The sequence below is a fragment of the Oncorhynchus mykiss genome, chromosome 12, assembly GCF_057628025.1.
Source record: "Oncorhynchus mykiss isolate SJ-2025 chromosome 12, ASM5762802v1, whole genome shotgun sequence".
NCBI classification, from domain to species: domain Eukaryota; kingdom Metazoa; phylum Chordata; class Actinopteri; order Salmoniformes; family Salmonidae; genus Oncorhynchus; species Oncorhynchus mykiss.
Window position 1 is genome coordinate 85,054,544 of NC_143033.1, and position 22,781 is coordinate 85,077,324.

The 22,781-nt window shown below is 42.9% G+C and overlaps 1 protein-coding gene across 2 annotated transcripts in view; it reads right to left on the minus strand.

Annotated features, from left to right (window-relative positions):
- LOC110538614 (synaptotagmin-C) overlaps positions 1-22,781 on the minus strand; it is a 48,931-nt gene that overhangs the window by 5,603 nt on the left and 20,547 nt on the right. Inside the window, exons 4-10 of one of the 2 annotated variants that reach the window (XM_036938715.2) lie at positions 20,352-20,738; positions 19,677-19,791; positions 12,909-13,091; positions 10,325-10,451; positions 9,537-9,755; positions 4,433-4,553; positions 3,085-3,256 (exon numbers count right to left, since the gene is read on the minus strand). In XM_036938715.2, the coding sequence (XP_036794610.1) occupies positions 3,085-3,256; positions 4,433-4,553; positions 9,537-9,755; positions 10,325-10,451; positions 12,909-13,091; positions 19,677-19,791; positions 20,352-20,738 (1,324 nt within the window). The remainder of the gene's footprint in view (positions 1-3,084; positions 3,257-4,432; positions 4,554-9,536; positions 9,756-10,324; positions 10,452-12,908; positions 13,092-19,676; positions 19,792-20,351; positions 20,739-22,781) is intronic. The other variant, XM_036938720.2, reaches the window with a different exon arrangement.

Consider the following 22,781-nt stretch of genomic DNA (forward strand, 5'->3'; position numbering starts at 1 on the left):
ACTCGTATTAGTGGCCAAAGCATGAATTGAGAAAAAACACCTCAAACTTGTATCTCATACAGACCGTTTCAAAATGCTTGCTACTTCCTCATAGAGTATGGTGTCATACTCCTGAGGAGGATGAGCTGGCCAATCAGCGGTCTAGAGGAGGATATTTTTAACGACCGGTATACGCCCACATCATTCTGTTGGGGTACGCCCACACTATTCCAACACAGAATAGCTTCTTAACATACATAATTTTGTTTAAATTGGAAGGAAATCTATTTCACTCATATTTTCAGTAATAATAGGTCATATTTAACACTGGACAGTTATTTGAAGGTAACAGAATAACCCATCCTACTACACACCATTACATCAACGTAATAGACCCATACAGTGCTAACTACACACCAACCAAATAATAACCACCATCAACCTAAGTTACACATGATCCAGTACTAAAAACATACCAACCCAATAACAATGTATATCAACGTAACAGAGTGCTAACTACAAGGTTATTATTGTTTATATTCCTATTCGTTTTAAGATTTTTATTCGAAATTCAGTTTTGTTTCAGTTAGTTTTCAGATCTACTTTACCTTATTTTTTATTTACTTTATATAAAAACAAGCATAAAGTTTTTGTGTTTTTTGGAAAGTCACTTCTTGCCACTGTGGGGCAGTAATGCATAAGGTGATGGGTCAGGTCATAGGTTAGGTTAGGTTTAAAGGTAGAATCAGGGAGATGACGTAGATGCACAAAGTAAACAGTAGTGGTGGGTCAATTTCCACGACAACCAGGAGCGTTGAAGCTCCATCGTTGGTCACCGCCTTTTAAGGTGTTGCATTCTGGTGATAAAAACTGTCAGACGGGAGACTACATGTCAATGTAAAAATCATATGATCAAAGGTCATGAAGTTTGGACTGCAGTCGACTGCAACTTTCTGCAGTTGCTCTTCACCAACTTCATCCTGCAGTCATCACCTGCATTGTGGGAGGCTCTATTGTCGATTTTTGCCCCCCAAAAACATTATTCATTATGGTTTTTATTCTATTTAGTTTTGAAGGCAGTACAGTTTTAATTTTTCAAACGGGTTTGTTAATTATTTTACTTCAATTTACTAAATGGTTTTGAGTGATGATTAGTCTTAATTAGTTTTTGTTTTAGTTTTAGTTTGCTATAATAACTTTGCTACACACCATAAAAATAATAACTAACAACAACAGACATACCCTTATCTAACAATTAACAACAGACATACCCTTATCTAACAATTAACAACAGACATACCCTTATCTAACAATTAACAACAGACATACCCTTATCTAACAATTAACAACAGACATACCCTTATCTAACAATTAACAGACCTAACCTTATCTAACAATTAACAACAGACATACCCTTATCTAACAATTAACAACAGACATACCCTTATCTAACAATTAACAACAGACATACCCTTATCTAACAATTAACAGACCTAACCTTATCTAACAATTAACAACAGACATACCCTTATCTAACAATTAACAACAGACATACCCTTATCTAACAATTAACAACAGACATACCCTTATCTAACAATTAACAGACCTAACCTTATCTAACAATTAACAACAGACATACCCTTCTAACAATTAACAACAGACATACCCTTATCTAACAATTAACAGACCTACCCTTATCTAACAATTAACAACAGACATACCCTTCTAACAATTAACAACAGACATACCCTTATCTAACAATTAACAACAGACCTACCCTTATCTAACAATTAACAACAGACATACCCTTCTAACAATTAACAACAGACATACCCTTATCTAACAATTAACAGACCTAACCTTATCTAACAATTAACAGACCTACCCTTATCTAACAATTAACAGACCTACCCTTATCTAACAATTAACAGACCTACCCTTATCTAACAATTAACAACAGACATACCCTTATCTAACAATTAACAACAGACCTACCCTTATCTAACAATTAACAACAGACATACCCTTCTAACAATTAACAACAGACATACCCTTATCTAACAATTAACAGACCTAACCTTATCTAACAATTAACAGACCTACCCTTATCTAACAATTAACAACAGACATACCCTTCTAACAATTAACAACAGACATACCCTTATCTAACAATTAACAACAGACCTACCCTTATCTAACAATTAACAACAGACATACCCTTCTAACAATTAACAACAGACATACCCTTATCTAACAATTAACAGACCTAACCTTATCTAACAATTAACAGACCTACCCTTATCTAACAATTAACAGACCTACCCTTATCTAACAATTAACAACAGACCTACCCTTATCTAACAATTAACAACAGACATACCCTTATCTAACAATTAACAACAGACCTACCCTTATCTAACAATTAACAACAGACATACCCTTCTAACAATTAACAACAGACATACCCTTATCTAACAATTAACAGACCTAACCTTATCTAACAATTAACAGACCTACCCTTATCTAACAATTAACAGACCTACCCTTATCTAACAATTAACAGACCTACCCTTATCTAACAATTAACAACAGACCTACCCTTATCTAACAATTAACAACAGACATACCCTTATCTAACAATTAACAGACCTACCCTTATCTAACAATTAACAGACCTACCCTTATCTAACAATTAACAGACCTACCCTTATCTAACAATTAACAGACCTACCCTTATCTAACAATTAACAACAGACATACCCTTATCTAACAATTAACAACAGACATACCCTTATCTAACAATTAACAACAGACATACCCTTATCTAACAATTAACAACAGACCTACCCTTATCTAACAATTAACAGACATACTCTTATCTAACAATTAACAACAGACATACCCTTATCTAACAATTAACAACAGACCTACCCTCATATAACAATTAACAATAGACCTACCCTTATCTAACAATTAACAACAGCAACCATCCAAATACATAGTCAGTATTATAATGGTATCAATTACATCCAGTTCCCACACAAACTTATAAAACTCCTATTGTCCAGTAATAACAAAGTAATAACAGCCCAGGTCTCTTCTTACCAGTCATAGTCCATGACAGCGATGATGATGGACACCCTGTCGATGTCCTCATGAGGGATGTCAAAGACTAGAGCCTCGTTGTAGGTGGGGTTCAACGTATTCTTCTTAATGGAGGTCTTCCTCTTCTTTAGCCTGCGGCCGTCACATATCAGAGAAGCCTTCACGTATGGGTCTGAGAGAAGGAGAAAGAGGGAGGGAGAGAGAGAGAGAGAAAGAAATAGAGGAAGAGAAGGGAAGAAAGAGAAAGAGGGGGACAAAGATAAGAGACAACCCTTGAGCAGGCTATTAACAAATTATACTCCCACGTCCAGGCATCTGTCTTTAACACATAAAAGACATCCAAATCAAGGCCCCTTGGACGAGGCGGATTAAGGCCAAAGTAAAACAGGTGGATTCACGTCAATTACCACAGAATACAAACTGCCGCTCTAGTCCATTGTAGCACTTACAGAACACTGAGAGTTACCATTTGATTTTATGGTGGATTGTTTTATACCTTCGTTAGGCATTCTAATAATCTCCTAATCATAAAAGCAATAATAACGGTGTGGCCTCATAATTTAGCGTGTCATTTCGTCAGTCTAGTAACCGTGGTAATGCAGGATCACCACATCCTCACAGGCAGGATTAATAACTCAATTACTTTAGTTAGGCGTTCATTAATTAAATCATCATCAGCTACCTAAGTCCCAGCCATCAATCAGGCCAGGCCAGGATTGTGTTTAAAGCGTTTGGTTGTTTGTTGGCTGCGGTTTTTAGCACTCCAACGTTTATGACTTTTGCTATTTGCTTGTTTATTATTTTATTTTACCTTTATTTAAATAGGCAAGTCAGTTAAGAACAAATTCTTATGTTCAATGACGGCCTAGGAAAGGTGGGTTAACCGCCTCGTTCAGGGGCAGAATGACAGATTTGTCAGCTTGGGGGTTTGAACTTGCAACCTTCCGGTTACTAGTCCAACGCTCTAACCACTAGGCCACCCTGCTGCCCGCTTGTGTTTCCAACATTGCCACAAAACAGATTTTTGGCACTTCATTGTGTTTGGAACAGTTGAACAGTATTTATTTGGGCAATATTTACAGAATGTAACATCAATATTCAAATATTCATGAATTCAGTCAATTGATGTGTTTGCTCCATCTGTTTATGCAGGCCTAATTGCATTCAAATAATAGTTGAAATACAAAATGTGTGATGTGAGTCTTGTCAGGCTGTTTCTAACAGAAGAGACAACCCCCAGTGCTGTGAACAGTGTGCTGTTGTCAGTGTGCTGTTGTCAGTGTGCTGCGGTCAGTGTGCTGCGGTCAGTGTGCTGCGGTCAGTGTGCTGTGGTCAGTAGGTAAGTCACCTGAGAAGCCGGTGAGGTCCATGGCTTTGAGGTTGGTGGCCTTGATGACAGTCGCAGTGAGCCGACCTGCCGTGGGCAGGTAACACAGAGAGAAGTTCAGCTCCCCCAGGTCAGCCTTCTCCTGTACAACACACACACAGAGGTCAGAGGTCAGGGTTCAAACAGGGATCCCAGCAAACGTGTGGTAAACACTTGTCACAGAGACATGACAGGTGTCACAATCTAATCAGGCAGCATATTCAAACTGAAGGCAACTGTCATCACAGTACATTAATGAAATGTCCCCAAGAAGATAAAAGTTAAATTGCGCTATTTAAACACTCTCTCCTGCATCCTCCTAACTCGGCACAGCCAGTGGTCATGGTGGTGGCATAGTGGCATAGCAGTGGCAGTATAGTGGCATAGCGGTGGCATTATAGTGGCATAGCGGTGGCATTATAGTGGCATAGCGGTGGCAGTATAGTGACATAGCGGTGGCATTATAGTGGTGGCATTATAGTGGCATAGCGGTGGCATTATAGTGGCATAGCAATGGCATTATAGTGGCATAGAGCTGGCATTATAGTGGCACAGCGGTGGCAGTATAGTGACATAGCGGTGGCATTATAGTGGCATAGCGGTGGCATTATAGTGGCATAGCGGTGGCATAGCAATGGCATTATAGTGGCATAGCGGTGGCATTATAGTGGCATAGAGGTGGCATTATAGTGGCATAGCAGTGGCATTATAGTGGCATAGCGGCAGCATTATAGTGGCATAGAGGTGGCATTACAGTGGCATAGCAATGGCATTATAGTGGCATAGCAATGGCATTATAGTGGCATAGCGGTGGCATTATAGTGGCATAGCAATGGCATTATAGTGGCATAGCAATGGCATTATAGTGGCATAGCGGCGGCATTATAGTGGCATAGAGGCGGCATTATGGTGGCATTATAGTGGTGGTATTATAGTGGCATTATAATTATAGTGGCATAGCGGTGGCATTATAGTGGCATAGTGGTGGTACAGTGGTGGCATTATAGTGGCATATTGGTGGCATAGTGATGGTATAGAGGTGACATTATAGTGGCATTATAGTGGTGGTATTATAGTGGCATTATAATTATAGTGGCATAGCGGTGGCATTATAGTGGCATAGTGGTGGTACAGTGGTGGCATTATAGTGGCATATTGGTGGCATAGTGATGGTATAGTGGTGACATTATAGTGGCATTATAGTGGTGGTATTATAGTGGCATTATAATTATAGTGGCATAGCGGTGGCATTATAGTGGCATACTGGTGGTACAGTGGTGGCATTATAGTGGCATAGTGGTGACATTATAGTGGCATAGCGGTGGCATAGCAATGGCATTATAGTGGCATAGCGGTGGCATTATAGTGGCATAGAGGTGGCATTATAGTGGCATAGCAGCAGCATTATAGTGGCATAGAGGTGGCATTACAGTGGCATAGCGGTGGCATTATAGTGGCATAGCAATGGCATTATAGTGGCATAGCAATGGGATTATAGTGGCATAGCGGCGGCATTATAGTGGCATAGCGGCGGCATTATGGTGGCATTATAGTGGTGGTATTATAGTGGCATTATAATTATAGTGGCATAGCGGTGGCATTATAGTGGCATACTGGTGGTACAGTGGTGGCATTATAGTGGCATAGTGGTGACATTATAGTGGCATAGTGGTGGTACAGTGGTGGCATTATAGTGGCATATTGGTGGTATAGTGGTAGCATTATAGTGGTATATTGGTGGCATAGTGGTGGTATAGTGGTATAGTGGCATTATAGTGGCATAGTGGTGGCATTATAGTGGCATAGTGGTAGTATAGTGGTAGCATTACAGTGGCATAGTGTTGGCATTGTAGTGGCATAGTGGTGGTATAGTGGTGGCATTATAGTGGCATATTGGTGGTATAGTGGTAGCATTATAGTGGTATATTGGTGGCATAGTGGTGATATAGTGGTGACATTATAGTGGCATTATAGTGGTATAGTGGTAGCATTATAGTGGCATAGTGATGGTATTGTGGTAGCATTATAGTGGAATAGTGCTAGCATTATAGCGGCATTATAGTGGCATAGTGGTGGTATAGTGGTAGCATTATAGTGGCATAGTGGTGGTATTGTGGTAGCATTATAGTGGAATAGTGGTGGCATTATAGTGGCATAGTGGTGGCATTATAATTGCATAGTGGTGGCATTATAGTGGCATATTGGTGGTATGGTGGTAGCATTATAGTGGTATATTGGTGGCATAGTGGTGGTATACTGGTGACATTATAGTGGCATTATAGTGGCATAGCGGTGGCATTATAGTGGCATAGCGGCGACATTATGGTGGCATTATAGTGGCATAGCAGTGACATTATAGTGGCACAGCGGCGGCATTATAGTGGTGGTATTATAGTGGCATTATAGTGGTGGTATAATTATAGTGGCATATCGGTGGCATTATAGTGGTATAGTGGTGTACAGTGGTGGCATTTTAGTGGCATATTGGTGGTATTGTGGTAGCATTATAGTGGTATATTGGTGGCATAGTGGTGGTATTGTGGTGACATTATAGTGGCATAGTGGTGGCATTATAGTGGCATAGTGGTGGTATAGTGGTGGCATTATAGTGGCATAGTGGTGGAATTTTAGTGGTATAGTGGTAGTATAGTGGTAGCATTATAGTGGCATAGTGGTGGTATAGTGGTGCCATTATAGTGGCATAGTGGTGGTATAGTGGTGACATTAGAGTGGCATAGTGGTGGTACAGTGGTGGCATTATAGTGGCATATTAGTGGTATAGTGGTAGCATGATAGTGATATATTGGTGGCATAGTGGTGGTATAGTGGTGACATTATAGTGGCATTATAGTGGCATAGTGGTGGTATAGTGGTAGCATTATAGTGGCATAGTGGTGGTATTGTGGTAGCATTATAGTGGTATAGTGGTGGCATTATAGCGGCATAGAGGTGGCATTATAATTGCATAGTGGTGGCATTATAGTGGCATATTGGTGGTATAGTGGTATCATTATAGTGGTACAGTGGTGGCATTATAGTGGCATATTGGTGGTATAGTGGTAGCATTATAGTGGTACAGTGGTGGCATTATAGTGGCATATTAGTGGTATAGTGGTAGCATTATAGTGATATATTGGTGGCATAGTGGTGGTATAGTGGTGACATTATAGTGGCATTATAGTGGCATAGTGGTGGTATAGTGGTAGCATTATAGTGGCATAGTGATGGTATTGTGGTAGCATTATAGTGGAATAGTGGTAGCATTATAGCGGCATTATAGTGGCATAATGGTGGTATAGTGGTAGCATTATAGTGGCATAGTGGTGGTATTGTGGTAGCATTATAGTGGAATAGTGGTGGCATTATAGCGGCATAGAGGTGGCATTATAATTGTATAGTGGTGGCATTATAGTGGCATATTGGTGGTATAGTGGTAGCATTATAGTGGTATATTGGTGGCATAGTGGTGGTATACTGGTGACATTATAGTGGCATTATAGTGGCATAGCGGTGGCATTATAGTGGCACAGCGGCGGCATTATAGTGGCATTATAGTGCTGGTATTATAGTGGCATTATAGTGGTGGTATAATTATAGTGGCATAGCGGTGGCATTATAGTGGTATAGTGGTGGTACAGTGGTGGCATTATAGTGGCATATTGGTGGCATTATAGTGGTATAGTGGTAGTATAGTGGTAGCATTATAGTGGCATAGTGGTGGTATAGTGGTGACATTATAGTGGCATAGCGGTGGTATAGTGGTGACATTATAGCGGCATAGTGGTGGTACAGTGGTGGCATTATAGTGGCATAGTGGTGGTATTGTGGTAGCATTATAGTGGCATAGTGTTGGCATTATAGTGGCATAGTGGTGGTATAGTGGTGGCATTATAGTGGCATAGCGGTGGCATTATAGTGGTATAGTGGTAGTATAGTGGTAGCATTATAGTGGCATAGTGGTGGTATAGTGGTGACATTATAGTGGCATAGTGGTGGTATAGTGGTGACATTATAGCGGCATAGTGGTGGTACAGTGGTGGCATTATAGTGGCATAGTGGTGGTATTGTGGTAGCATTATAGTGGCATAGTGTTGGCATTATAGTGGCATAGTGGTGGTATAGTGGTAGCATTAGAGTGGTATATTGGTGGCATAGTGGTGGTATAGTGGTGACATTATAGTGGCATAGTGGTGGTATAGTGGTAGCATTATAGTGGCATAGTGGTGGTATTGTGGTAGCATTATAGTGGTATAGTGTTGGCATTGTAGTGGCATAGTGGTGGTATAGTGGTAGCATTATAGTGGTATATTGGTGGCATAGTGGTAGCATTATAGTGGTATATTGGTGGTATAGTGGTGACATTATAGTGGCATAGTGGTGGTATAGTGGTGACATTATAGCGGCATAGTGGTGGTACAGTGGTGGCATTATAGTGGCATAGTGGTGGTATTGTGGTAGCATTATAGTGGCATAGTGTTGGCATTATAGTGGCATAGTGGTGGTATAGTGGTAGCATTAGAGTGGTATATTGGTGGCATAGTGGTGGTATAGTGGTGACATTATAGTGGCATAGTGGTGGTATAGTGGTAGCATTACAGTGGCATAGTGGTGGTATTGTGGTAGCATTATAGTGGTATAGTGTTGGCATTGTAGTGGCATAGTGGTGGTATAGTGGTAGCATTAGAGTGGTATATTGGTGGCATAGTGGTAGCATTATAGTGGTATATTGGTGGCATAGTGGTGGTATAGTGGTGACATTATAGTGGCATTATAGTGGCATAGTGGTGGTATAGTGGTATCATTATAGTGGCATAGTGGTAATATTGTGGTAGCATAATAGTGGCATAGTGGTGGTATTGTGGTAGCATTATAGTGGCATAGTGTTGGCATTGTAGTGGCATAGTGGTGGCATTATAGTGGCATAGTGGTGGCATTATAGTGGCATAGTGGTGGCATTATAGTGCCATAGTGGTGGCATTATAGTGGCATAGTGGTGATATTATAGTGGTATAGTGGTGTCATCATGGTAACATAGTGGTGGCATTGCGTTGGCATTATGGTGTCAGGCATGGGCTCTCTCTCTCACCGCAGTGCCCTCCACGATGTCCCTCCAGACAGGCTTTTCCCCTGTGCCCTCGCTGAAGTCCAGAAGGTTGTCCACAACCACCTGGCCAATCAGGTCGTGTCTGGAGAAGCGGTCAAAGTCGTAGACAGAGAAGTGTAGCTTCCGGGAGTGCAGCTCTGCCAGGGGGACACCGAACTGGAACGTCTCGTTGAAGATAGGGTTTAGGGTCTTTCTGTGGACCTGTGGGTCAAAGGAGGGGGAATTGAGGAGGGAGAGCGGTATAGAGGTAAAGAGGTGAAGGGGGAGAAAGGGGAAGGAGAGGGAGAGGGGGAGAGAGTGAGAGAGAGGACAAGAGTCAACAAGAGAGTCTGCTAGACAGCCTGACATATTTATTCAGATTAGGCTGAACGAAATATCAGATCATTCCAATGAGTAAGGGAGGAGACTACGCATTTATAAATTATAATAAATTACTGATAGTAATTTAGAATAAAATCCCAACTTGAGAAACGGCAATGAAACTCCGCACAAATCTCTCGTGGTAATGCATACACAAATCTCTGAGTGACATCAATGGATGATTCACACAGAACTCCAAGTTATGCATGAACGCATTTCTCAATTGGCATCAGAGTGAAACTACACATTTGTCGGGTTAGTATTTTACTGTGCCTTCAATTTGTGTGAAAACTGACAAGTGTAATAAATGACAGCCTGATCCCAGATCTGTTTGCACTCTTCCAAGGTATTTATGCTCATTGGCAAGACAGCACAAACAGATCTGGGATCAGGCTTGATAAATGTGTTACCTTGGTCTGGAACTTCTTCTTCCTGTCTGGCAGAAGGTAGATCTTGACGTAGGGGTCTGAGAAGCCGTTGGCGTCCTTGGCAGCCAGGTCTACAGCCTTCAGGATCTTCACCACTAGCTGCTCTGTACTGCAGACGAGGACACACATATACAATCTATGTTAGACTCACCGTCTGGGACACACACACACAACACGATCTATATGTCAAACTTAGCTGGACAGACATAGGGCGACAGAGTAGATAGAGAGACAGTTTAGTGGTTAGGAGAGTATGTTGTATCTATGGAGTGGGTCGATGGGGATCCATTGAGGTCTAGGATGAAGCAGCCCGTGACACTGATTTAAAGGTTTACTCCCTACTAATGGGGAATGTGAGGAAGGTAGATCTGTGAATGAGAGCAACTTCTACAAGTAGCATAATCCGTTGCTACAAAGCTACAGATTGGCTCCAGCAGTTCCAGGGAGAGAAGCCAAGCCATTAATACTCCTCATAGTAGGCTATTCCACTGTGTTATGGTCAGTCTGGGTCACACACACAGACGCCCGCACACACACTTACACAGTCGTGCACATATACACATGCATACACACACACGCGAAGACGTCCATCTAAACCGCCTGCGTCCAGTGGTCTGTCTGTAGAACTACTTATGAGGGATTTAATTAAGAGAGTGAAGATGGCTGGCAGGCCTTTAATCAGACCTCATTATACCCTGTCTTTCTGCGTTAACGAGCGTGTCACCACTTCATTACGGGCCTTTAGGAGCACAGCGTGAACTCTGGGGAAGAGAGCACCACCAGGCTATAGCCAATAGCAGCTCAGACGAACACACTGTTTAATCATCTGGCCTAATCAGGACTGAGATAAGCCTGTTGACGACACGATTGCATCCAATCAGGTTTAATGTTTATCCTGCAAACACGTCCAATTAAGGAAATCAGGTAAACATGCCAATCCTACAATCACATCAAATCAGGGATAAGATTAATACCGTCATTAGTAAATTAGGAAGTTATATTTAAATTGGATAAACACGTTAAGAAACATGTCCAATTAGTATTTCTTAAGTCTATCTACTTACTTTAAGTCCAGTATCATCTCCGCTTGGAAGTCGATACACACTGTCAGTACGTGTTGGGAACTGTAGTCCTTATGACTATGAGCAGTGTAGTTTTATAAAGCATAATTGAAAATGCCAGGTGAGTCCTGTATAAAAGCTGTCCCTGATGGCATGTCACATTCAACAACATTACCTCATTACAACAACAAACACTGTAGTGTTCCTACTCTCACATGTCCGTTTGAACATCAAGGCAACAAAGAGCAGGAACAAAAGACAACCTTTAAAAATATATATATATTTAACCTTTATTTAACTAGGCAAGTCAGTTAAGAACAAATTCTTATTTACAATGACGGCCTACTAACACGGTCCCAGAAGCACTTGGCAGAAAATACACCTATTACTGATGTGTCAGAGGGAAATTCGCTATACTATTCCTCACAGACAATGGCTGGAAACCACCCTATTCCCACAGCACTAGTGTCAGCTTTTAACTACAGTGTCAATAGAAAATACATTTCCCAAAGGGCCGAGGGAAAATTGACATTGTTGTCCTGACTGCTATTCCCCAAATGTGCTCGGGTCTAGCACGTTAACATTGATGTATGGTAAATACATTACAATTATCCCACACAGTGCTAACAGTGTGAAGAGAAGGTGACACATTATCTCTCTCCCCCTCTCTCTGTCTGTCTCCTCTCTCCCTAGATTTTCTAAAAAGGATTCACAGTGTGTCAGAAAGCAGAGCAGAACAAATGATCTTGTGACGTGAGGTAGAAATTCATGTAGGTACAGGTACAGATACACCAACAGCACCCTCCCTCCCTCCCTCCCTCCCTCCCTCGTTCCCTCTCCCTCTAATTCTGTGTGTCTGTAATTCGTGCTATAACAGTCTGGTGTTATTATGTGTTGACAGGGTCTGCTGTTTAAAGTAGCTCACCATATATAATTCATGACCCTAACTGCCTCTCACTCCCTTGTTTTTCAAACATCAGCACTTTCTTTCTCCATCGTAATGTTTCTTTGTGTGACGGCAGAAAGAAAGGACCCCACCAGGCAGCCACAGAGCCACAGATAGACTGAGACTGAGATTGACCTAGCAGACTGTACTACACTGCCCCTGATCTCTCCCTCCATCTTCCCATCTTCAACCCTCCGGAGGGGGGCAAGTCCACCATTTACATAAACAGAGCCAGTGCTGCAGAAAACCTACAACGGGGGCATGCATGAATAATGCACTCAAGGTATGGAAAATTAGACAATTACAATAACAATGTATATCTATCTATCTTGTGTACACTATTTAGTCCATAATGTAAAAGTATATATTGGTGATAAAAACTGCCCACTGTGTGATACTTGACACTGCAATGATAGAGTTTCTAGGGCAAGTACCTTATCTCAGCTGTGATGACAGAGCAGCTGTTGATCCTCTGTCTAAGCCTTAATGTAATGTATATTTAACAGTGCACTCAGACCGAGGTGTGAAGAGGATTAATTAAGTGAATCGGTTCACTCACTTGAAGGCGTAGCGCAGGAGGAAGCTGATCTTGCCGCAATTGTCCCCTGGTTTCCCTTCCCCCTGGTCGCCCCCACGCAGTCTGTAGAGTTCCGGTTTGATTTGGCCAATGCTGGTCACCTGCTCGCTCTTCTCCTCACCATGGAAATCAGGGCTGGACAACTGGTGAGTCATGGGCTTGGGCCTGGGGAGAGAGAAGGGCTTAATAGACACATTAACACTCACTGAAGAGACAGACAGGGTTAAAGGAGAAGTTCTCTACAACCAAATCTACATTTTTGAAGTAAATGGCATGTTATAGAAGGGTCCAGACACCTTTTTTTGTGATTTCAGTTGTTTTTGAGAAACTTACCCCAAACAGAAAAACCCTTCATTATCCTCGTTGTGCAGTACGGGGGGCCCTGATAAAACATGAACAAATGCTCCAAAAACACCCAAATACATCCTTTTAGAAACGGAAACGTTCTCAGTATGAAAGTATGAAATTGTGTCATTACGAATTTTATCGGCAATGTTATATTCCATTTTGTGCTACTCGAGCCATTTCCCCAATCCACCTGTTCCATTCTCTGTTTAGACTGCTGCTATAGGTAACTGCCAAATTAAATGGGTTGGCGCCCCCCCTTGGTTTGTGCCGTGGCTGAGATCTTTGTGGGCTATACTCGGCCTTGTCTCAGGATGGTAAGTTGGTGGTTGAAGATATCCATCTAGTGGTGTGGGGGCTGTACTTTGGCAAAGTGGCTGGGGTTATATCCTGCCTGTTTGGCCCTGTCCGGGGGTATCATCGGATGGGGCCACAGTGTCTCCTAAGAGACCCCTCCTGTCTCAGCCTCCAGCATTTATGCTGCAGTAGTTTATGTGTCGGGGGGCTAGGGTCAGTCTGTTATATCTGGAGTATTTCTCCTGTCTTATCCAGTGTCCTGTGTGAATTTAAGTATGCTCTCTCTAATTCTATCTTTCTCTCTTTCTTTCTTTCGTGCTTATACACCTGCATTGCTTGCTGTTCGGGGTTTTAGGCTGGGTTTCTGTACAGCACTGATATATCAGCTGATGTACCAAGGGCTATATAAATACATTAGATTTGATTTGATTTAAAGGAAACTCCATAATAAAGTGTCTTAATAGGGCGCTGGACTTCCACGAGCCGCCAGAACAGCTTCAATGGTTCTACAAATGCCTGGAACCTACTGTGTGGAAGTACATTGCAGAATAATAGTGAAGACATCAAAACTATGAAATAACACATATGGAATCATGCTTTCAATATACCTTGTATCCCTCATTTACTCAAGTGTTTCCTTTATTTTGGCAGTTACCTGTAGAATGGACGTAGTATCGCTCGAGTCGCAACAAAATGGAATATAACGTTATGGATAATGTTCGTAATGACACATTTTCATGTGTACCACATCTAAAGACCTGCATCACTATACTGAGAGCTTTGCCGTTTCTAAAAAATATGTATTTGGGTGTTTTTCAAGCCTTTTTTCATGTTTTTCAGGGCCCCCGTACTGCACAACCAGGATGGATTTGCATGTTTGGGGTAAATTTCCCAAAAACAAGTGAAATCACAAAAAAGGTGTCTGGACCCTTCTATAACATGGCATTTACATCAAAAATAGAAACAGGGTGGTAAAAAACTAACACACACAAAAAGATCGATGGGGTTAATTCACAGACATACATTCACTGGAGAGACAGACAGGGTTAATACTCAGAATAACACTCAGAAAATGTATACACTAGACAACCAATAACAGAAATGTGATGACCCTTACATAATATAATTATCACATACTTAAAAATATATACAGTACCAGTTGAACATTTGGACACACCTACTCATTCAAGGGCTTTTCTTTATTTTTACTATTTTCAACATTGTAGAATAATATTGAAGACATCAACACTATGAAATAACACATAGGGAATCATGTAGTAACCAAAAAAGAGTTAACAAATCAAAATATATTTTAGATTTAAGATTCTTCAAAGTAGCCACCCTTTGCCTTGATGACAGCTTTGTACACTTTTAGCATTCTCTCAACCAGCTTCATGAGGAATGCTTTTCCAACAGTCTTGAAGGAGTTCACACATGCCTAGCACTTGTTGGCTGCTTTTCCTTCACTCTGCGGTCCAATTCATCCCAAACCATCTCAAGTGGGTTGAGATCGGGTGATTGTGGAGGCCAGGTCATCTGATGCAGCACTCCATCACTCCTTATTGGTCAAATAGCCCTTACACAGCCTGGAGCTGTGTTGGGTCATTGTCCTGATGAAAAATAAATGATAGTCCCACTAAGCCCAAACCAGATGGGATGGCATTTCGCTGCAGAATGCTGTGGTAGCCATGCCATGGTTAAGTGTTCCTTGAATTCTAAATAAATCACAGACAAGTGTCACCTGCAAAGCACCGCCACACCATCACACCTCCTCCTCCATACTTCACGTTGGGAACCACACATGTGGAGATCATCTGTTCACCTACTTTGACTCTCACAAAGACATGGCGGTTGGAACCAAAAATCTCAAATTTGGTCTCATCAGACCAAAGGACAGATTTCCAATTGTCCATTGCTCATGTTTCTTGGCCCAAGCAAGTCTCTTCAAATCAAATCAAATCAAATGTATTTATATAGCCCTTCGTACATCAGCTGATATCTCAAAGTGCTGTACAGAAACCCAGCCTAAAACCCCAAACAGCAAGCAATGCAGGTGTAGAAGCACGGTGGCTAGGAAAAACTCCCTAGAAAGGCCAAAACCTAGGAAGAAACCTAGAGAGGAACCAGGCTATGTGGGGTGGCCAGTCCTCTTCTGGCTGTGCCGGGTGGAGATTATAACAGAACATGGTCAAGATGTTCAAATGTTCATAAATCTCTTCTTCTTATTGGTGTCCTTGAGTAGTGGTTTCTGTGCAGCAATTCAACCATGAAGGCCTAATTCACACAGTCTCCTCTGAACAGTTGATGTTGAGATGTGCCTGTTACTTGAACTCTGAAGCATTTATTTGGGCTGCAATTTCTGAGGCTGGTAACTCCAATGAACTTATCCTTTGCAGCAGAGGTAACTCTGCGTCTTCCTTTCCTGTGACGGTCCTCATGAGAGCCAGTTTCATCATAGTGCAAATGCACTTGAAGAAACTTTCAAAATCCTTGAAATTTTCCGCATTGACTGACCTTCATGTCTTAAAGTAATGATGGACTGTCATTTCTCTTTGCTCATTTGAGCTGTTCTTGCCATAATATGGAGTTGGTCTTTTACCAAATAGGGCTATATTCTGTATACTACCCCTACCTTGTCACAACACAACTGATTTGGCTCAAACGCATTCAGAAGGAAAGAAATTCCACAAATTAACTTTTAAGAAGGCACACCTTTTAATTGAAATGCAGGTGACTACCTCATGAAGCTGGTTGAGAGAATGCCAAGATTGTGCAAAGGCAAATGGTGGCTACTTTAACGAATATCAAATATCAAATATATTTTGATTTGTTTAACACTTTATGGTTACTACATGATTCCATATGTGTTATTTCATAGTTTTGATGCCTTCACTATTATTCTACAATGTAGAAAATAGTAAAAATAAAGATAAACCCTGGAATGAGTAGGTGTGTCCAAACATTTGACTGGTACTGTATACACAGTGCATTCGGAAAGTATTTAGACCCCCTGATTTTTCCCCACATTCTGTTACTTTACAGCCTTATTTAAAAATGGATTCAATTGTTTTTTCCCCTCATCAATCTACACACAATACCCCATAATTCCAAAGCAAAAACAGGTTTAGACATTTTTTCAAAAAACTAGTATTCAGACCCTTTACTCAGTACTCTGTTGAAGCATCTTTGGCAGAGATTACAGCCTCAAGTCTTCCTTGGCACACCTGTATTTGGGGAGTTTCTCCCATTCTTCTCTGCAGATCCTCAAGCTCTGTCAGGTTGGATGGGGAGCATCGCTGCACAGCTATTTTCAGGTCTCTCCAGAGATGTTCGATCGAGTTCAAGTCTGGGCTCTGACTGGGCCACTCAAGGACATTCAAAGACTTGTCCCGAAGCCACTCGTGCATTGTCTTGACTGTGTGCTTAAGGTTGGAAGGTGAACCATCGCCCCAGTCTGAGGTCCTGAGCGCTCTGGAGCAGGTTTTCATCAAGGATCTCTCTGTACTTCTGTACTTGGCTCCGTTCATCTTTTCCTCGATCCTGACTAGTCTCCCAGTCCCTGCTGCTGAAAAACATTCCCACAGCATGATGCTGTCACCACCATGCTTCACAGTAGGGATGGTGCCAGGTTTCTTCTAGACGTGATGCTTGGCATTCAGGCCAAAGAGTTAAATCTTGGTTTCATCAGACCAGAGAGTCTTGTTTCTCATGGTCTGTGAGTCTTTAGGTGTCTTTTGGCAAACGCCAAGTGGGCTGTTATGTGCCTTTTACTGAGGAGTGGCTTCCGTCTGGCCACTTGGATTGGTGGAGTGCTGCAGAGATGGTTTTCCTTCTGAAAGGTTCTCCCATCTCCAAATGATAACTCTGGAGCTCTATCAAAGTGACCATCGGGTTCTTAGTCACCTCCCTTACCAAGGCCCTTCTTCCCCAATTGCTCAGTTTGGAAAGGAGGCCAGCTCTAGGAAGAGTCTTGTTGGTTCCAAACTTCTTCCATTTAAAAATGGTGGAAACTGTGTTCTTGAGGACCTTCAATGCTGCAGAAATTATTTTGTACCATTCCTCAGATCTGTGCCTGGACACGGAGCTCACGGAGCTCTACAGACAATTCCTTTGACCTCATGGTTTGGTTTTTGCTCTGACATGCACTGTCAACTGTGGGACCTTATATAGACAGGTGTGTGCCTTTCCTAATCATGTCCAATCAATTGAATTTACCACAGGTGGACTCTAATCAAGTTGTAGAAACATCTTAAGGATGATCAATGGAATCAGGATGCATCTGATCTCAATTTTGAGTCTCATAGCAAAGGGTCTGAATACTTATGTAAATAAATGTTTTTTATTTTGAATACATTTGCAAACATTTCTAAAAACCTGTTTTCGCTTTGTCATTATGGGGTATTGTGTTAGGATTTATGAGGGCAAAAAATGAATTAATACATTTTAGAATAAGGATGTAACATAACAAAATGTGGAAAAAGTCAAGGGGTCTGAATACTTTCCATAGATATAGATATGAACTCCGAAAAAAAAACGTCCCTTTTTCAGGACCCTGTCTTTCAAAGATCATTCGTAAAAATCCAAATAACTTCACAGATCTTCATTGTAAAGGGTTTAAACACTGTTTCCCATGCTTGTTCAATGAACCATAAACAATTCATGAACATGCACCTGTGGAAGGGTCATTAAGACACTAACAGCTTACAGACGGTAGGCAATTAAGGTCACAGTTCTGAAAACTTAGGACACTAAAGACGCCTTTCTACTGACTCTGAAAAACACCAAAAGAAAGATGCCCAGGGTCACTGCTCATCTGCGTGAATGTGCCTTAGGCATGCTGCAAGAAGGCATGAGGACTGAAGATGTGGCCAGGACAATAAATTGCAACATCCGTACTGCCTAAGCGCTACAGGGAGACAGGACGGACAGCTGATCGTCCTCACAGTGGCAGACCACATGTAACAACACCTGCACAGGATCGGTACATCCGAACATCACACCTGCGGGACAGGTACAGGATGGCAACAGCAACTGCCCAAGTTACACCAGGAACGCACAATCCCTCCATCAGGCCTCAGACTGTCCACAATAGGCTGAGAGAGGCTGGACTGAGGGCTTGTAGGCAGGGGGCTGTTGTAAGGCAGGTCCTCACCAGACATCACCGGCAACAACTATGGGCACAAACCCACCGTCGCTGGACCAGACAGGACTGGCTAAAAGTGCTCTTCACTGTCGCGGTTTTGTCTCACCAGGGGTGATGGTCGGATTCGCGTTTATCGTCGAAGGAATGAGCGTTACATCGAGGCCTGTACTCTGGAGCGGGATCGATTTGAGGGTCCGTCATGGTCTGGGGCGGTGTTCCACAGCATCTTCGGACTGAGCTTGTTGTCATTGCAGGCAATGCTGTGAGTTACAGGGAAGACATCCTCCTCCCTCATATGGTACCCTTCCTGCAGGCTCATCCTGACATGACCCTCCAGCATGACAATGCCACCAGCCATACTGCTCGTCCTGTGCGTGATTTCCTGCAAGATAGGAATGTTAGTGTTCTGCCATGGCCAGCAAAGAGCCCGGATCTCAATCCGATTGAGCACGTCTGGGACCTGTTGGATCAGAGGGTGGGGGCTAGGGCCATTCCCCCCAGAAATGTCTGGGAACTTGCAGGTGCCTTGGTGGAAGAGTGGGGTAACATCTCACAGCAAGAACTGGCAAATCTGGTGCAGTCTATGAGGAGGAGATGCACTGCAGTACTTAATGCAGCTGGTGGCCTCTCCAGATACTGACTGTTATTTTTTATTTTGAGCCCCCTTTGTCCAGGGACACATTATTCAATTTCTGTTAGTCATATGTCTGTGGAACTTGTTCAGTTGTCTCAGTTGTTGAATCTTATGTTCATACACATATTTACACGTTAAGTTTGCTGAAAATAGTTGACAGAGAGAGGACGTTTCTTTTTTTGCTGAGTTTATAGATAGATAGATATATCACATCCTGCATATTTTGATCAATCACACACAAATTCACTACATATTCCATAACCTCTTTGTAATCACCAACACAGAGAACACACACAAGCAAACAAGCACACACACACATTACAGTACTGACCGTGCAGTGACCTGCTGCTGGGAGTGGGCATTGGGCATGTCTTTGTGGGGTGGGGCGGCTCCCCCCTCAGTGGTGGGGGGCAACTCTGGAGACATCTGGCTCAATTTAAGATTCCCTAGACAGAGAGAGAGAGACAGAGAGCGAGAGAGACAGAGACAGAGACAGAGACAGAGAGAGAGAGAGAGATACAGAGAGAGAGAGGGAGAGAGAGAGACAGAGAGAGATACAGAGAGAGAGAGAGAGATACAGAGAGAGAGGGGGAGAGAGAGAGACAGAGAGAGATACAGAGAGAGAGAGGGAGAGAGAGAGACAGAGAGAGAGCGAGAGACAGAGAGAGACAGAGAGAGAGACAGAGCGAGAGAGAGAGAGAGAGGACAATACAGAAAAAGGAGAGCAGAGAATAGAAGGGGGATAGAGAGAAGAAAAGAGGTGTTTGTATAGAAAGTGAAGCTGGTTCTACTGTAAAGAGATTGTTGTGTCTTATTTCTTCAGTTTATGGGGGGGTTGTAGTGCATTTAGCAATGTGCCGCACCATTTCAAGATGTGTTAATATGCTTATATGCTCTATAGTACAAGACTTAAAACATCGACCAAGGCATTATATGACGCAAACTCTGTATGCTATAATAAAGCCACTCCAGTATCAGTGGGGTGAGATCAGGCGTTCCTTCTCACCAGCGTTGTTGGGGTAGGAGTCCATGTCCAGGTAGGAGTGTTCCTGTGTCTGCTCCGGGCCTCCCACCACACCCCCCACCCCCTGGCCACTCTCCACCCCCACCAGGTCAGAGAAGTGGGGGTGATGCTGCTGGGACTGGGCCAGGGAGGGGTAGAGTGAGGAGTGGGACGCCTTCCTCTGCATGACAGGAGGTAGGAGGGAGGCCCCCCCACTGCCACCCATCCCACCCACACCCCCGGGCATCAGCCCCGACGTCAAGCTCAGGCCCCCACCCTCCTTGTCTCGCCATGGCAACCAACAGAGCTTCCAGGAGACAAAGAGAGAGACTGAGAGAAGGACGATCCCGCAGAATGTCACAATCACCGACAACAGGCTGACAGAGATCTCTGGAGGACGAGAGGAGAGAGGGAAGGATGGAGAGAAGAGAGACAGAGACAGAGGGTGAGTTTGTTTGGCAATGATGGATGAAGACTCAATACTTCAACCTCATCATCTAAAATACCAAAAAGCCTCATGTCACATTATTCAGTATCCTTCACATAGTTTATTCTCTCAATTAAGCCTCCTTTTTCCACTCCTCATCACAAATAGCCCCTATCAGCCCAAAATCCACTAAATCCCACATCATCAGAGCAGAATGACAACACACTGTGAGTGTAATGTGATACGCCGCTTCAAATGCTAATATACCCATTTTGAATATGGCAGCTTAAACATGAACAAACGTTGGTGGACTGATAACACCACAATAAAAATACTAACACCCACAATGATATTTCCTGTGATGTGATTAGGCCTGTGCTCGTGGTTATGAGCTTTTAATCACTGACGGCTAAAATATTTTGTCTGAGGGGAAACGGGGGGGGGTGAGTCATCCTGGTGAGAAAAAAATAAGTAAAAAAGCTCGGTTTCAGCACCAGTCTGGTGGACAGCTCCTCCAGCCCTATCCAATACACAGACTAGAGGCCTGCCAATCACCTGAGGCCGTTGTCTGGGTGTAGAGCGATCAGTGTTGGACCTTGAGTATGTCTCTCTTTAGCTGTCTTTCTATCGCTCTCTCTCTTTTTGTCTGTCCATCTCTCTATTTTTCCTTCCCCATCCCTCTCTTTCTATCACCCTCTCTATCTCTTCTTATCCCTCTTAATCTTTCTGTCTCTCGGTCTCCCCATCTTTCCTTCCCCCCCTCTCTCTCCCTCTCTTCCTATCTCCGTCTCTCTTTTTTGTGTATCTGTTTATCTTTCCTTCACCCTCTCCCTTCCTTTCCCTGGCTCTGTCTTTCCTCGATTCAATCCGAAGTGGCTTTGTGGGCATGACAAAGACACAAACATTGTTCAATCATTCAAAAGATATTGAAACGATATCTATAACTCACTGACAACGAGACTGAGAGTAAATGAGTAAATGAGACAACAGCAGCCAGTGCGAGGCACTCCTCTACCCCTAGGGTACATCTCCTGGAATTCTCTACGCCTTCCTTCTGTCTCTCTCTCTCTCCATCTCTTCCCCCTTTCTTTAGTCTTCTCTCACATCCTCCATTGCTCTCCTTTTTCTGTGATGTCTTATTTAGCCCCTCTCTCGTCCATCTCTCCCCCTATTCTCCTTCTCTCTCTCTCCCTTCTTTTCTCTCCTTCTCCCGCCCTTTCTCCATCATTCTTCCCCTCCTCTCCTCTCTCTCTCTCCCTCTCTCTCTCGCTCTCCTCTCGCTCACTGTCGTGTATTATTCATCAGTCTATGTATGACATTAATCAGCACTTGTTCAAAGGATATGATCAGAGAGAAAGAGGGAGAGCGAGAGAGAGAGAGAGAGAGAGAGCGAGAGAGAGAGAGAGAGAGAGAGAGAGAGAGAGAGAGAGAGAGAAAGGGGAGAGGAGCCCTAAGGGAGAGAAGAGAGGTGGAACGAAAGAGGTGGTGGGAAAGAAAATGAGTGGGGGAACGAGAAAGGAAAAAGGGAAGAAGAAATAAGGACAGAGGGAATAGGTGTAGTGCATGATAAGAGAGAGAGGGAGATTCTGAGAGAAGAGAGGGGGGAGAGGAGAGGAGAGAGGCTGTAGGGGCGGGCCAGATAGAGACAGATTGGTAACCATGTTGAAGCAGACATATTGGCTGACTGGTCACATTCAGAAGGATACAGCCAAGTTAATATAGTCAACATCTACCAACATGCCACGCCACAGAAGAAAACAAAAAGAGATAATGATGGAGAGAGATGGAGGACAAACAAGGCAACGAGGATTTAGAGAGAGAACTAAAGAGGGAAGGGGTTTAGGACGGTAGAGAGAGAATAACAGTGTGTGTGTGTGTCTCTGCATGTGTGTGTTTGTGCATGTTTGTGTGTGTGTGTGTGGCAGCTCAGGGAGCATAGATAAGACTAAAGAGGGAAGGGGTTTAGGACGGTAGAGAGAGAATAACAGTGTGTGTGTGTGTCTCTG